This window comes from Pleurodeles waltl, chromosome 12 (assembly GCF_031143425.1).
Source record: "Pleurodeles waltl isolate 20211129_DDA chromosome 12, aPleWal1.hap1.20221129, whole genome shotgun sequence".
Classification (NCBI taxonomy): domain Eukaryota; kingdom Metazoa; phylum Chordata; class Amphibia; order Caudata; family Salamandridae; genus Pleurodeles; species Pleurodeles waltl.
The window spans coordinates 8,651,286-8,667,152 of record NC_090451.1 but is presented as its reverse complement, the minus strand read 5'-3'; the positions used below and the strand labels follow the sequence as shown (position 1 = coordinate 8,667,152).

General features: G+C 52.0%; 1 protein-coding gene across 4 annotated transcripts in view; it reads right to left on the bottom strand.

The window, feature by feature from the left end:
- THOP1 (thimet oligopeptidase 1) overlaps positions 1 to 15,867 on the bottom strand; it is a 236,187-nt gene that overhangs the window by 37,975 nt on the left and 182,345 nt on the right. For 2 of the 4 annotated variants that reach the window (XM_069215804.1, XM_069215805.1), the window contains exons 10-12: positions 9,435 to 9,621; positions 6,823 to 6,951; positions 5,979 to 6,115 (exon numbers count right to left, since the gene is read on the bottom strand). In XM_069215804.1, the coding sequence (XP_069071905.1) occupies positions 5,979 to 6,115; positions 6,823 to 6,951; positions 9,435 to 9,621 (453 nt within the window). The remainder of the gene's footprint in view (positions 1 to 5,978; positions 6,116 to 6,822; positions 6,952 to 9,434; positions 9,622 to 15,867) is intronic. The other 2 variants (XM_069215806.1, XM_069215807.1) reach the window with 1 other exon arrangement.

The window sequence follows — 15,867 nt, the reverse complement described above, 5'->3', positions numbered from 1 at the left end:
CTGCCTGACCTACCCCCATGCTGCACTAATACCCAGGTCTCCCTTATCCCCTTCCCATGCTGTACTCACAGGCAGCACTGCCTGACCTGCCCCCATGCTGCACTCATACCCAGGTCTCCCTGACTGCTTCCCATGCAGTTACCCACAAGCAGCACTGCCTGACCTACCCCCAAGCTGCACTAATACCCAGGTCTCCCTTACTGCTTCCAAAGAAGTACTCACATGCAGCACTGCCTGACCTACCCCCAAGCTGCACTAATACCCAGGTCTCCCTTACTGCTTCCAAAGAAGTACTCACACGCAGCACTGCCTGACCTACCCCCATGCTGCACTAATATCCAGGTCTCTATTACTGCTTACAAAGAAGTACTCACACGCAGCACTGCCTGAACTACCTACATGCTGCACTCATATCGCGCATGTAGTTACTCACACGCAGCACTGCCTGACCTACCCCCATGCTGCACTCATACCCAGGTCTCCCTTACTGCTTCCCATGCAGTTACTCACACGCAGCACTGCCTGACCTACCTACATGCTGCACTCATACCCATGTCTCCCTTACTGCTTCCCATGCACTCACAGGCAGCACTGCCTGACCTACCCCCATGCTGCACTAATACCCAGGTCTCTATTACTGCTTCCAAAGAAGTACTCACACGCAGCACTGCCTGACCTGCCCCCATGCTGCACTCATACCCCAGGCCTCCCTTACTGCTTCCCATGCAGTTACTCGCACGCAGCACTGCCTGACCTACCCCCATGCTGCACTCATACCCAGGTCTCCCTTACTGCTTCCCATGCAGTTACTCACACACAGCACTGCCTGACCTGCCCCCATGCTGCACTCATACCCAGGTCTCCCTGACTGCTTCCCATGCAGTTACCCACAAGCAGCACTGCCTGACCTACCCCCATGCTGCACTCATACCCAGGTCTCCCTTACTGCTTCCCATGCACTCACAGGCAGCACTGCCTGACCTACCCACATGCTGCACTCATACCCAGGTCTCCCTTATCCCCTTCCCATGCTGTACTCACAGGCAGCACTGCCTGACCTGCCCCCATGCTGCACTCATACCCAGGTCTCCCTGACTGCTTCCCATGCAGTTACCCACAGGCAGCACTGCCTGACCTGCCCCCATGCTGCACTCATACCCAGGTCTCCCTGACTGCTTCCCATGCAGTTACCCACAAGCAGCACTGCCTGACCTACCCCCAAGCTGCACTAATACCCAGGTCTCCCTTACTGCTTCCAAAGAAGTACTCACATGCAGCACTGCCTGACCTACCCCCAAGCTGCACTAATACCCAGGTCTCCCTTACTGCTTCCAAAGAAGTACTCACACGCAGCACTGCCTGACCTACCCCCATGCTGCACTAATATCCAGGTCTCTATTACTGCTTACAAAGAAGTACTCACACGCAGCACTGCCTGAACTACCTCCATGCTGCACTCATACCGCGCATGTAGTTACTCACACGCAGCACTGCCTGACCTACCCCCATGCTGCACTCATACCCAGGTCTCCCTTACTGCTTCCCATGCAGTTACTCACACGCAGCACTGCCTGACCTACCTCCATGCTGCACTCATACCCATGTCTCCCTTACTGCTTCCCATGCACTCACAGGCAGCACTGCCTGACCTACCCCCCATGCTGCACTAATACCCAGGTCTCTATTACTGCTTCCAAAGAAGTACTCACACGCAGCACTGCCTGACCTACCTCCATGCTGCACTCATACCGCGGTCTCCCTCACTGCTTCCCATGTAGTTACTCGCACGCAGCACTGCCTGACCTACCCCCATGCTGCACTCATACCCAGGTCTCCCTTACTGCTTCCCATGCAGTTACTCACAGGCAGCACTGCCTGACCTACCTCCATGCTGCACTTATACCCAGGTTTCCCTCACTGCTTCCCATGCAGTTACTCGCACGCAGCACTGCCTGACCTACCTCCATGCTGCACTCATACCCAGGTTTCCCTCACTGCTTCCCATGCAGTTACTCGCACGCAGCACTGCCTGACCTACCTCCATGCTGCACTAATACCCAGGTCTCCCTTATCGCTTCCCATGCAGTACTCGGACGCAGCACTGCCTGACCTACCCCCATGCTGCACTCATACCCAGGTCTTCTTTACTGCTTCCCATGCAGTTACTCACACACAGCACTGCTTGACCTACCCCCATGCTGCACTCATACCCAGGTCTCCCTTACTGCTTCCCATGCAGTTACTCGCACGCAGCACTGCCTGACCTACCTCCATGCTGCACTCATACCCAGGTCTCCATTACTGCTTCCCATGCAGTTACTCGCACGCAGCACTGCCTGACCTACCCCCATGCTGCATTCATACCCAGGTCACCCTTAGTGCTTCCCATGCAGTTACTCGCACGCAGCAGGGCCTGACCTACCTCCATGCTGCACTCATACCCAGGTCTCCCTTACTGCTTCCCATGCAGTACTCACAGGCAGCACTGCCTAACCTACCCCATGCTGCACTAATACCCTGATCTCTCCCATCTCTTCTCATGCAGTACTCGCACACAGCACTGCCTGACCTACCTCCATGCTGCACTAATACCTCGGTCTCCCTTACTGCTTCTCATGTAGTTACTCACACGCAGCACTGCCTGACCTACCCCCATGCTGAACTAATACCCAGGTCTCCCTTACTGCTTCCCATGCAGTTACTCGCACAAAGCACTGCCTGATTTACCTCCATGCTGCACTCATACCCAGGTCGCCCTTACTGTTTCCCATGCAGTTACTCGCACACAGCACTGCCTGACCTACCCCCATGCTGCACTCATACCCATTTCTTCCTTGCTGCTTCCCATGCAGTTACTCGCACGCAGCACTGCCTGACCTACCCCCATGCTGCACTCATACCCAGGTCTCCCTTCCTGCTTCCCATGCAGTTACTCACACGCAGCACTGCCTGACCTACCCGCATGCTGCACTAATACCCAGGTCTCCCTTACTGCTTCCCATGCAGTTACTCACAAGCAGCACTGCCTGACCTACCTCCATGCTGCACTCATACCCAGGTCTCCCTTACTGCTTCCCATGCAGTTACTCACAAGCAGCACTGCCTGACCTATCTCCATGCTGCACTCATACCCAGGTCTCCCTTACTGCTTCCCATGCAGTTACTCGCACGCAGCACTGCCTGACCTACCCCCATGCTGCACTCATACCCAGGTCACCCTTAGTGCTTCCCATGCAGTTACTCGCAAGCAGCAGGGCCTGACCTACCTCCATGCTGCACTCATACCCAGGTCTCCCTTACTGCTTCCCATGCAGTTACTCGCACACAGCAGTGCCTGACCTACCTCCATGCTGCACTCATACCCAGGTCTCCCTTATTGCTTCCCATGCAGTTACTCGCACGCAGCACTGCCTGACCTACCCCCATGCTGCACTCATACTCCAGGCCTCCCTTACTGCTTCCCATGCAGTTACTCGCACACAGCATTGCCTGACCTACCTCCATGCTGCACTGATACCCAGGTCTCCCTTACTGCTTCCCATGCACTCACAGGCAGCACTGCCTGACCTACCCACATGCTGCACTAATACCCAGGTCTCCCTTATTCTTCCCATGCAGTACTCATACGCAACACTGCCTGACCTGCCCCCATGCTGCACTCATACCCAGGTCTCCCTTATCCCCTTCCCATGCTGTACTCACAGGCAGCACTGCCTGACCTACCCCCATGCTGCACTCATACCAAGGTCTCCCTTAGTGCTTCCCATGCAGTTACTCACAAGCAGCACTGCCTGACCTACCCCAATGCTGAACTCATACCCAGGTCTCCCTGACTGCTTCCCATGCAGTTACCCACAAGTAGCACTGCATGACCTACCCCCAAGCTGCACTAATACCCAGGACTCCCTTACTGCTTCCAAAGAGGTACTCACATGCAACACTGTCTGACCTACCCCCAAGCTGCACTAATACCCAGGACTCCCTTACTGCTTCCAAAGAGGTACTCACATGCAGCACTGTCTGACCTACCCCCAAGCTGCACTAATACCCAGGTCTCCCTTACTGCTTCCAAAGAAGTACTCACACGCAGCACTGCCTGACCTACCCCCATGCTGCACTAATATCCAGGTCTCTATTACTGCTTCCAAAGAAATACTCACACGCAGCACTGCCTGACCTACCCCCATGCTGCACTAATATCCAGGTCTCTATTACTGCTTCCAAAGAAGTACTCACACGCAGCACTGCCTGACCTACCTCCATGCTGCACTCATACCGCGCATGTAGTTACTCGCACGCAGCACTGCCTGACCTACCCCCATGCTGCACTCATACCCAGGTCTCCCTTAGTGCTTCCCATGCAGTTACTCGCACGCAGCACTGCCTGACCTACCCCCATGCTGCACTCATACCCAGGTCTCCCTTACTGCTTCCCATGCAGTTACTCACACGCAGCACTGACTGACCTACCCCCATGCTGCACTTATACGCAGGTCTCCCTTACTGCTTCCCATGCAGTACTCACACGCAGCACTGCCTGACCTACCCCATGCAGCACTCATACCCAGGTCTCCCTTACTGCTTCCCATGCAGTACTCACACGCAGCACTGCCTGACCTACCTCCCATGCTGCACTCATACCCAGGTCTCCCTTACTGCTTCCCATGCAGTTACTCGCACGCAGCACTGCCTGACCTACCCCATGCTGCACTCATACCCAGGTCTCCCTTACTGCTTCCCATGCAGTACTCGCACGCAGCACTGCCTGACCTACCCCATGCAGCACTCATACCCAGGTCTCCCTTACTGCTTCCCATGCAGTACTCACAGGCAGCACTGCCTAACCTACCCCCATGCTGCACTAATACCCTGATCTCTCCCATCTCTTCCCATGCAGTACTCTCACACAGCACTGCCTGACCTACCTCCATGCTGCACTCATACCCAGGTCTCCCTTACTGCTTACTATGCAGTTACTCTCACACAGCACTGCCTGACCTACCCCCATGCTGCACTCATACCGAGGTCTCCCCTACTGCTTCCCATGCAGTACTCACACGCAGCATTGCCTGACCTACCTCCAAGCTGCACTCATACCCAGGTCTCCCTTACTGCTTTCCATGCAGTACTCGCACACAGCACTGCCTGACCTACCTCCATGCTGCACTAATACCTCGGTCGCCCTTACTGCTTCTCATGTAGTTACTCACACGCAGCACTGCCTGACCTACCCCCATGCTGAACGAATACCTAGGTCTCCCTTACTGCTTCCCATGCAGTTACTCGCACACAGCACTGCCTGACTTACCTCCATGCTGCACTCATACCCAGGTCGCCCTTACTGTTTCCCATGCAGTTACTCGCACACAGCACTGCCTGACCTACCCCCATGCTGCACTCATACCCATTTCTTCCTTGCTGCTTCCCATGCAGTTACTCGCACGCAGCACTGCCTGACCTACCCCCATGCTGCACTCATACCCAGGTCTCCCTTCCTGCTTCCCATGCAGTTACTCACATGCAGCACTGCCTGACCTACCCCCATGCTGCACTCATACTCAGTTCTCCCTCACCGCTTCCTATGCAGTACTCGCACGCAGCACTGCCTGACCTACCCCCATGCTGCACTCATACCCAGGTCTCCCTCACCGCTTCCCATGCAGTTACTCACGCACAGCACTGCCTGACCTACCTCCATGCTGCACTCATACCCAGGTCTCCCTTACTGCTCCCCATGCAGTTACTCACACACAGCACTGCCTGACCTACCCCCATGCTGCTCATACCCAGGTCTCCCACACCGCTTCCCATGCAGTACTCACACGCAGCACTGCCTGACCTACCCTCACACAAGACTGATTTCCTTGTTTTCGTGCCGTGGCCGCACCTACTGCTACCTTCTTGTGGCCTTCCTTGGCAGTGCCCACTCCGACACCCTCTGCGTATTCTCATACATTGCTCCCCTCAGTACTACGTACCTTGCTGTTCATGATACCCTCCTGCTTGAAGCGAGTGGAGAACATGTCCATGGAGTACACTTCGCTCCAGAGGTAGCCGTAGTACTGCGCGTCGTAGCCTCCTGCCAGATGGCCAAAGGTGGCCGGCATGTTGGTGCCTGAGGAGTAGAGAGACCAGATTTGAGGCCGCATGAGGCCAACTTTTGGCCACAATGTGTGTGGAGAAGGGAGAAGCGTGTCCGCTGCCCCAGGAAGCCATCACATAAGGAACTGCTCTCACCAGTCTTTCTACAAGTCGTCCCACTCATGGCCGTCATGTATGGAGCCGAGACTATAACAGGAGGTCCTCCCACACCCAGGTTAGTGACTAAAGGAGCTACTGCCCAATTTTACTGCCTAAGTACTGCTGTACGTCACAGAGGACATCACTTCGAGCCCAAGGATACCCACTGCTTACCAGGTGCAAAGCAGACAGACTTCAAGGCACTGGTAGTCTCAACAGGCCTTCTTCATTACAGACCCCAAGGCCATGGCCTTCTCTGTAACACCACCGGTCTGTGGAGCTGGAGGACCCACTGGCTGCTCAAAAACAGAACAAGGACCTGGTTGTCTAACAAAAGCTCCTACGGCCAGACATCGCATGTGCTAGTTTAATAAAAGCCACCACCATCCTGTGCTTGGGACCCAACCAACATCTGGAAGCTGTATAAACCCACATCATTAGCCACTTTGGTCTCTGAACACAGCATTATTACATCTGGTCCTTGTTCACATTTCAGGCAGCGCTTTGGAAGAGAAGAAACAATCTACGGTAGTGAGAGACTCTCGAACACCACAAGCACCACCAAGTAAATATATGTCTTACCTGGTGATGCTGGAATGCCCAGGACCTCTCGGCAGATGCGGGCGTACTCTTCTGCGGGATCAACGCCAGTCTGTGTATGCAGCACCTGGTCCACTGTTGCAAGGACAATCTGCCGTAAGTTGAAGAGTCCTGCCCAATGAGAGAGGGTAAAAGAAAAGCCATAAATAGGGAGCACTCTGGCACAAGTTAATGAAACCAGAATCAAAGGGCGGATAGAGGAGACAAGAGAATGGGATGCTGTCTGCTGCAGAGCAAACAAACCTGCGCCAGAAGGTGGCCGAGCGAGAAGAAAAAGGACAAGAGACAGGAGAAGAAACAGGAAGAGATCCTATAAATGATATGAAATGGACGCAGAGAGCTGCAGAATGGTGGAGAGAGAGAGAGAGAGAGAGAAGTAACATTGACATCAATGGGGTCCAACGTGCCACAGGTTAATGAGACCTTCTCCATGATGGAGGAGAGGCTGAGGCAAGAGATGCCTCTATAGGGGTGCAATCAGGGGTACAGTCTGACACAGATCAGAGACCCTCTCCATGGTGGAGGAAAGGCTGAGATAAGAGATGCCTCTACAGAGGTGCAGTCAGGGGTGCAGTCTGACACAGATCAGAGACCTTCTCCATGGTGGACGAAGCAAGCGATGCCTCTATAGCGGCGCAGCCTGACACAGATCAGAGACACCTTCTCCATGGTGGAGGAGAGGCTGAGACAAGAGCTGTCTCTATAGCGGTGCAGTCTGACACAGATCAGAGACCTTCTCAATGGTAGAGGATAGGCTGAGGCAAGAGATACTTCTAGAGAGGTGCAGCCTGAGACAGATCAGAGACCTTCTCCATAGTGGAGGAAGCAAACGATGCCTCTATAGCGGTGCAGCCTGACACAGATCAGAGAGAACCTCTCTATGGTGGAGGAGAGGCTGAGACAAGAGATGGCGCTATAGGGGTGCAGTCAGGGGTGCAGTCTGACACAGATCAGAGACCTTCTCCATGGTGGATGAAGCAAGCGATGCCTCTATAGAGGTGCAGTCTGACACAGATCAGAGACACCTTCTCCATGGTGGAGGAGAGGCTGAGGCAAGAGATGCCTCTATAGCGGTGCAGCCTGACAGATCAGAGAGACCTTCTCCATGGTGGAGGAGAGGCTGAGACAAGAGCTGCCTCTATAGCGGTGCAGTCTGACACAGATCAGAGGCCTTCTCAATGGTAGAGGATAGGCTGAGGCAAGAGATACTTCTAGAGAGGTGCAGCCTGACACAGATCAGAGACCTTCTCCATGGTGGAGGAAGCAAACGATGCCTCTATAGCGGTGCAGCCTGACACAGATCAGAGAGAACCTCTCCATGGTGGAGGAGAGGCTGAGACAAGAGATGGCTCTACAGAGGTGCAGTCAGGGGTGCAGTCTGACAGATCAGAGAGGCCTTCTCCATGGTGGAGGAGAGGCTGAGACAAGCGATGCCTCTATAGAGGTGCAGTCTGACACAGATCAGAGACACCTTCTCCATGGTGGAGGAGAGGCTGAGACAAGCAATGCCTCTATAGAGATGCAGTCAGGGGTGCAGTCTGACACAGATCAGAGACACCTTCTCCATGGTGGAGGAGAGGCTGAGGCAAGAGATGCCTCTATAGCGGTGCAGTCTGACACAGATCAGAGGCCTTCTCCATGGTAGAAGATAGGCTGAGGCAAGAGATGCTTCTAGAGAGGTGCAGTCTGACAGATCAGAGACACCTTCTCCATGGAGGAGGAGAGGCTGAGGCAAGCAATGCCTCTATAGAGATGCAGTCTGACACAGATCAGAGAGGCCTTCTCCATGGTGGAGGAGAGGCCGAGAGAAAAGATGCTTCTAGACAAGTGCAGTCTGACACAGATCAGAGGACTTCTCCATGGTGGAGGAGAGGCTGAGGCAAGAGATGGCTCTATAGGAGTGCAGCCTGACACAGATCAGAGACCTTCTCCATGGTGGAGGAGAGGCTGAGACAAGAGATGGCTCTGTAGGGGTGCAGCCTGGCGGATCAGAGAGGCCTTCTCCATGGTGGAGGAGAGGCTGAGACAAGCGATGCCTCTATAGAGATGCAGTCTGACACAGATCAGAGAGGCCTTCTCCATGGTGGAGGAGAGGCCGAGAGAAAAGATGCTTCTAGACAAGTGCAGTCACACAGATCAGAGGACTTCTCCATGGTGGAGGAGAGATTGAGAGCAGAGATGCTTCTAGACGAGTGCAGTCTGACACAGATGATTGACCTACACTGTGACAGGAAGATGGGGAGGATGAGGAGAGTGCAGGGGGAGAAGGACCATTTATGCAGTATATGGGACATTATTTCCAGATGCTCCTCCACCAGGGACAGTGAGAGGCCTCGAATGTGCTAAAAGGATTTATTGGCTGGGGTCAGAAGAAAAGTACTGGGAGGGGAGACATGAGGAGACATGAAGATCTCAGGTTAAAGGGTGTAACCAAAAGGTGGATTGTGATTGGAGGGGTGGACGGAAGGGAGAGATGGCTGGTGTGAGAGCATGGGTCTGTGGAGTAGGGTAAATGAATAACTGAAGGGTTGCTTGTCACAGAAGAGCAGTATTGTTAGTGGGACGGATTCTGTGAGCTCGAGAAGCAGCGGTACCTGTGTTGGCGAGCCGAGACTTCATCAGTTTGGTTAGCAGCTCCTCCGGGATGGGGGCGCCAGTCTTGTAGTGTTTTGACATTTTCTGCAGAGGCTCCTTCTCCCAAACCCAGTTCTCAAGCATCTGAGATGGGGCTTCCACAAAGTCTCGCTCCACATGTGTGCCACTAAACATGGCAAAGTCAGTCTGGGGAGGGAGGCAAACAGAGTTAATGTACAGCCCCTAGCACACAAGGTTATAATGAGGGTGCGGGAAGAGTGCCTGGCACAGATGGCATTAATGCAGTCCTGCTGGCAACGGCATCCTGGCCTGGCATAGAAGGCCACTGCCCGTAGCGCAGAGTACAGGAAGCAACTGACGCAGAGCGCGGTACAGCACCGGCGTCAAAGCAAGATGCGGTAAGCGAGGGAGTGGGACAGACCATAAGCCTGCACAGACCCCTGGGCAGTAGTCAGTGGCAAGGAGGGTTAATGCACCAACCAGAGGGAACTGTCTTAGTGCCGAGGTGAATAACAACGGAGGAGTAACACAGCAGCAGTTTAATGTGAAGACCACCTGCGCCGCGCTGGCAGTGCATTAAAAACCATTGGCAACGGAGCGAATGGAAGAGGCTGAAACTATTTACCCGAAAGACAAGTCCCTTGTCTGTAGCCATCTTTACCTCAGCTTGAGGCTCTTCTAGAGTCACCGGCGAGCATGTATTGGGTGAACTTTGAAAAATCCGGGTTTACTTGAAAGCAGATTTTCAGATACCAGTAGGCTGACTCCATAGGATTCATGATAAGGCCACGCTAACAAACAGTGCAGACGGCATAGTTAAGTCACATTTTTAAAATGAGCGCCAGCACTCTTCTTCGATGTGGTGGTGGGAAGAGAGCATATGCAACTAGACTACCCTCAAAGAGCGCAAGTCAAGCAATAGGTAAAAGTAGTTTTGCAGTGTAGGAAGTTGGCTCTGTATATACTATTTCAAAGTAAGAGATAGTGTGCACAGAGTCCAAGGGTTCCCCTTACAGGTAAGATAGTGGCAAAAAGAGATAATTCTAATGCTCTATTTTGTGGTAGTGTGGTCGAGCAGTAGGCTTATCAGAGGGTAGTGTTAAGCATTTGTTGTACACACACAGGCAATAAATGAGGAACACACACTCAATGACAATTCCAGGTCAATAGGTTTTTATATAGAAAAATATATTTTCTTTATTTATTTTCAGAACCACAAGTTCAAGATTTGAAGTAAATACATAAACTGCAAGGTACTCCACACAGGTAAGTTAGGAACTTTGAATTAGAGCAATATCATATACAGTCTTTGTTAAAATGGCAATAAGCTATTTTAAAAGTGGACACAGTGCAAACTCAAGAGTTCCTGGGGGAGGTAAGTAATGGTTAATTTGTCAGGTAAGTAAAACACTTACAAGTCTCAGTTCTTGGGCATAGGCAGCCCACCATTGGGGGTTCAAGGCAACCCCAAAGTTACCTCACCAGCAGCTCAGGGCCGGTCAGGTGCAGAGGTCAAATAGTTGCCCAGAACACATAAGCACCTATGGAGAACAGGGGTGCTCTGGTTCCAGTCTGCCAGCAGGTAAGTTCCCATGTCCTCAGGGGGCAGACCAGGGGGGTTTTGTAGAGCACTGGGGGGGGGGGGGGGACACAAGTAGGCACACAAAACACACCCTCAGTGGCACAGGGGTGGCCGGGTGTAGTGTGCAAAGCAGGCGTCGGGTTTTGTATAGGTTTCAATGGAGGGACCTGGGGGTCTGTATAGACTGTATACGATATTGCTCTAATTCAAAGTTCCTAACTTACCTGTGTGGAGTACCTTGCATTTTATGTATTTACTTCAAATCTTGAACTTGTGGTTCTTAAATTAAGAAAATATATTTTTCTATATAAAAACCTATTGGCCTGGAGTAAGTCTTTGAGTGTGTGTTCCTCATTTATTGCCTGGGTGTGTACAACAAATGCTTAACACTACCCTCTGATAAGCCTACTGCTCGACCACACTACCACAAAATAGAGCATCATAATGATCTCTTTTTGCCCTATCTTACCTCTAAGGGGAACCCTTGGACTCTGTGCACACTATCTCTTACTTTGAAATAGTGCATACAGAGCCAACTTCCTACAAGCCCCCTCCAGTTTCTTTACGCCAATGATTGCCACAGTAGTTCCTTGCACTGAACAAAACTACTTTGTGTGCCAACATGCTCCTTGTGGAAGAGCAGAATGCGATTACTCATGGTAAAGCCAGCCGGTAGATAGAGGGAGAAACAGAACTTTAATAAGAACAACGGCAGACTTAATTAGGGACCCAATTCTTAAAGAAAGTCACAAAAGTGAACCCATGGTATAGGTCTTTGAATTAGTGCCATTCATGAATTCACAAGAACTTACAGAAGTAGACCAGGAAATTGTGCGCCTACAAAATATTTGTGAAATGTATTTTAACACGAGCATATATGCATGTTGTAGGAAAACGGCTCCCTGTTGCAGTTACCCCCCACTTTTTGCCTGATACTGATGCTGACTTGACTGAGAAGTGTGCTGGGACCCTGGTAACCAGGCACCAGCACCAGTGTTCTTTCCACTAAAATGTACCATTGTTTCCACAATTGGCACACCCCTGGCACACAGATAAGTCCCTTGTAAAAGGTACCAGTGGTACCAAGGGCCCTGTGGCCAGGGAAGGTCCCTAAGGGCTGCAGCATGTGTTGTGCCACCCTAAGGGACCCCTCACCTAACACATGCACACTGCCATTGTAGATTGTGTGTGTTGGCGGGGAGAAAAAAGCAAAGTCTACATGGCACCCTGTTCAGTATTAGGCAAAGATGCGGAAGACATTGTAACGCAAAGGGTTAATTAGCTTGAGCAGTGTAGATGAGCGTACTGCCTGTTGAAACCCCCTCCCAAACATTGTGGAAAAGTTCATGATATTATTTTCACGCTTGTTTGTGTAGAAGACTCCGTCTCAACCTTGAGAACGAGAGTACAGGGAGAAGATGGAAGGAAAACAAAGGCTGGAGCACAGCAGAGCAGCCAAGTACTGATAACATAGCTAGAAAATGCCAGAATGAGATAGAATCCAAGCTTCGAGTTATTTAAGCACTGAACTGTGGGTGAGAGATTTGGAAGCTCGCAGATGGAATTGTGGAAGCTGCCATGGCCCAGCGCTGCCTCCCTGTTTGCTTGTGGTGCTTGAGGGGGAGAGAGGTCCAAGCAGGCGGTAAAGGGCTCCCCAGCATGTCGTGGATTAAGTTAAGTTTGCACACAGGGATAAAATACCTTTGTTTCTCTGCTCTATTACTATGACTGATTATTTATGCCTGCACTGTGTTTATAACCTGAAGTATTCAGCTCGTTTATATTTTGCTTTCTAAACCTATTAGTGTGAACTGCTACAATAACTGAAACATGCATTTTGGTGTGCAGTAAATCAAAGCTTAAATGAAGTATTCAGTTTGTTTATATTTTGCCTCCTGAACATCGTAGTGAGAGCCTGCTGCAGTAATTGAAACATGCATTTTGGTGTGCAGTAAATCAAAGCTTATCTTAAGTATTCAACTCATTTATATTCTGCTTCCTAAATATCGTAGTGCAATGCATTTTAGTATACAGTTAATCAAAACTTATATCTGTCAATGAATTCTTTGCTTATATATATAAATAGATGCCTTTCATTGCTATTTTTATTCTACTATTGTTAATGTGCTAAATGCCTACATTTTACCTGCAATTCTAGCAAAGCTAAATTGTATTTATAATTGGCGTGTGGTCCTTCATTGAGCGTCCTTATTGACTTATACCGAACAGGTGTCAACCAGACACCTGGATAAGACACACCCCCTTCAGGATGCCATGCACACAAAATACTGCCTGTGGCATAGGTAAGTCACCCCTCTAGCAGGCCTTACTATACCACAGGTGAGGGCATAGGTGCATGAGCACTATGCCCCTACAGTGTCTAAGTCCATTCTTAGACATTGTAAGTACAGTGTGGCCATATTAAGTATATGGTCTGGGAGTTTGTCAAAAACGAACTCTACAGCTCCATAATGGCTACACTGAATACTGGGACGTTTGGTATCAAACGTCTCAGAATAATAAACCCACACTGATGCCAGTGTTGGATTTATTAAAAAATGCACAGAGAGGGCATCTTAGAGATGCCCCCTGTATTTTACCCAATCCTTCAGTGCAGGAATGACTGGTCTGTGCCAGCCTGCTGCTGAGAGATGAGTTTCTGACCCCATGTGGTGAGGGCCTTTGTGCTCTCTGAGGCCAGAAACAAAGCCTGCACTGGGTGGAGGTGCTTCACACCTCCCCCCTGCAGGAACTGTAACACCTAGCAGTGAGCCTCAAAGGCTCAGGATTTGTGTTACAATGCCTCAGGGCACTCCAGCTAGTGGAGATGCCCGCCCCTTGGACACAGCCCCCACTTTTGGCGGCAAGGCTGGAGGAGATAATTAGAAAAACAAGGAGGAGTCACCCACCAGTCAGGACAGCCCCTAAGGTGCCCTGGGCTGAGGTGACCCCTGCCTTTAGAAATCCTCCATCTTGAGTTTTGGAGGATTCCCCCAATAGGATTAGGGATGTGACACCCCTCCCCTCAGGGAGGAGGCACAAAGAGGGTGTAGCCACACCTCCGCTCTACACTGGACCGACCGCCAGCTGCGTCCACTTCACATTCCGACGCGAGACCCGCCACCTCCGCACTCAACCCATCCCGCGTCGACAGTGGAACAAGATCCCCGAAGAGCAACTCTTCTCAGCACTCGCCGCCAACCAACCCACCCTCACCACCGACCCCAACGACGCAGCCCTCAACCTCACAAACTGGATCTCCAACTGCGCAGACAACCTTGCTCCCATCAAACGCACGCATCGACAGACCAACACCAAAAAACCTCTCTGGTTCTCTGACACCCTCAAAGAATCAAAGAAAACTTGTCGCACCCTCGAGAAGGCCTGGCGCAAGGACCACACCACGGACAACATGACCGCCCTCAAGAACGCTACCCGCAAACACCACCGCCTGATCCGCGCTGCTAAAAAGAACTTTTTCACTGACAGAATGGACAAAAACAGCCACAACAGCAGAGAACTCTTCAGCATCGTCAAGGAGTTCTCCAACCCCAACCCCAACGCCAATGCCGTCACGCCCTCACAGGATCTGTGCGAATCCCTCGCCACTTTCTTCCATCGCAAGATCAGCGACCTCCACGACAGCTTCGGACAACAGACCCAACATAACACCACCGAACCCACACCCCCAGCCATTACCCTCAACAACTGGACCCACATCAACACTGAAGAAACCAAATCCATCATGAACTCTATCCACTCCGGCGCCCCTTCGGACCCCTGTCCTCACTTCATCTTTAACAAAGCTGACGACATCATCGCCCGCACCTCCAGACCATCATCAACTCTTCTTTTTCTTCTGCTACCTTCCCCGAATGCTGGAAACACGCCGAAGTCAACGCCCTACTAAAGAAACCTACGGCTGACCCGAGCGACCTGAAAAACTTCCGCCCCATCTCTCTTCTGCGTTTCCCAGCCAAGGTTATAGAGAAGACCGTCAACAAACAGCTGACCACCTTCCTGGAAAACAACAACCTGCTCGACCCTTCACAAACCGGATTCCGAACCAACCACAGCACGGAAACCGCCCTCATCTCAGTCACTGACGACATCAGAACCCTGATGGACAACGGTGAAACAGTCGCCCTCATTCTCCTCGACCTCTCGGCTGCCTTCGACACCGTCTGTCACCGCACCCTAATCACCCGCCTCCGCTCCACCGGGATCCAAGGCCAGGCCCTGGACTGGATCGCCTCCTTCCTCTCAAATCGTTCCCAAAGAGTTTACCTCCCTCCGTTTCGCTCAGAACCCACCAAGATCATCTGCGGCGTCCCACAAGGCTCATCGCTCAGCCCGACACTCTTCAATGTCTACATGAGCCCCCTCGCCAACATCGTTCGCAAGCACGACATCATCATCACCTCCTACGCCGACGACACCAAACTTATACTCTCCCTCACCAAGGACCCCGCCAAGACCAACCTACAAGAGGGTATGAAGGACGTCGCAGATTGGATGAGGCTCAGCCGCCTAAAGCTGAACTCTAAAAAAACGAAAGTCCTCATCCTCGGCAACACCCCGTCCGCCTGGGACGACTCCTGGTGGCCCACGGCGCTCGGCACCGCACCGACCCCCACAGACCACGCCCGTAACCTCGGCTTTATCTTGGATCCTCTTCTCACCATGACCAAGCAAGTCAACGCCGTGTCCTCCGCCTGCTTCCTCACCCTCTGCATGCTCCGCAAGATCTTCCGCTGGATCCCCGCCGACACTAGAAAAACCGTGACCCACGCCCTCGTCACGAGCCGCCTGGACTTCGGCAACACCCTCTACGCCGGGACCACAGCCAA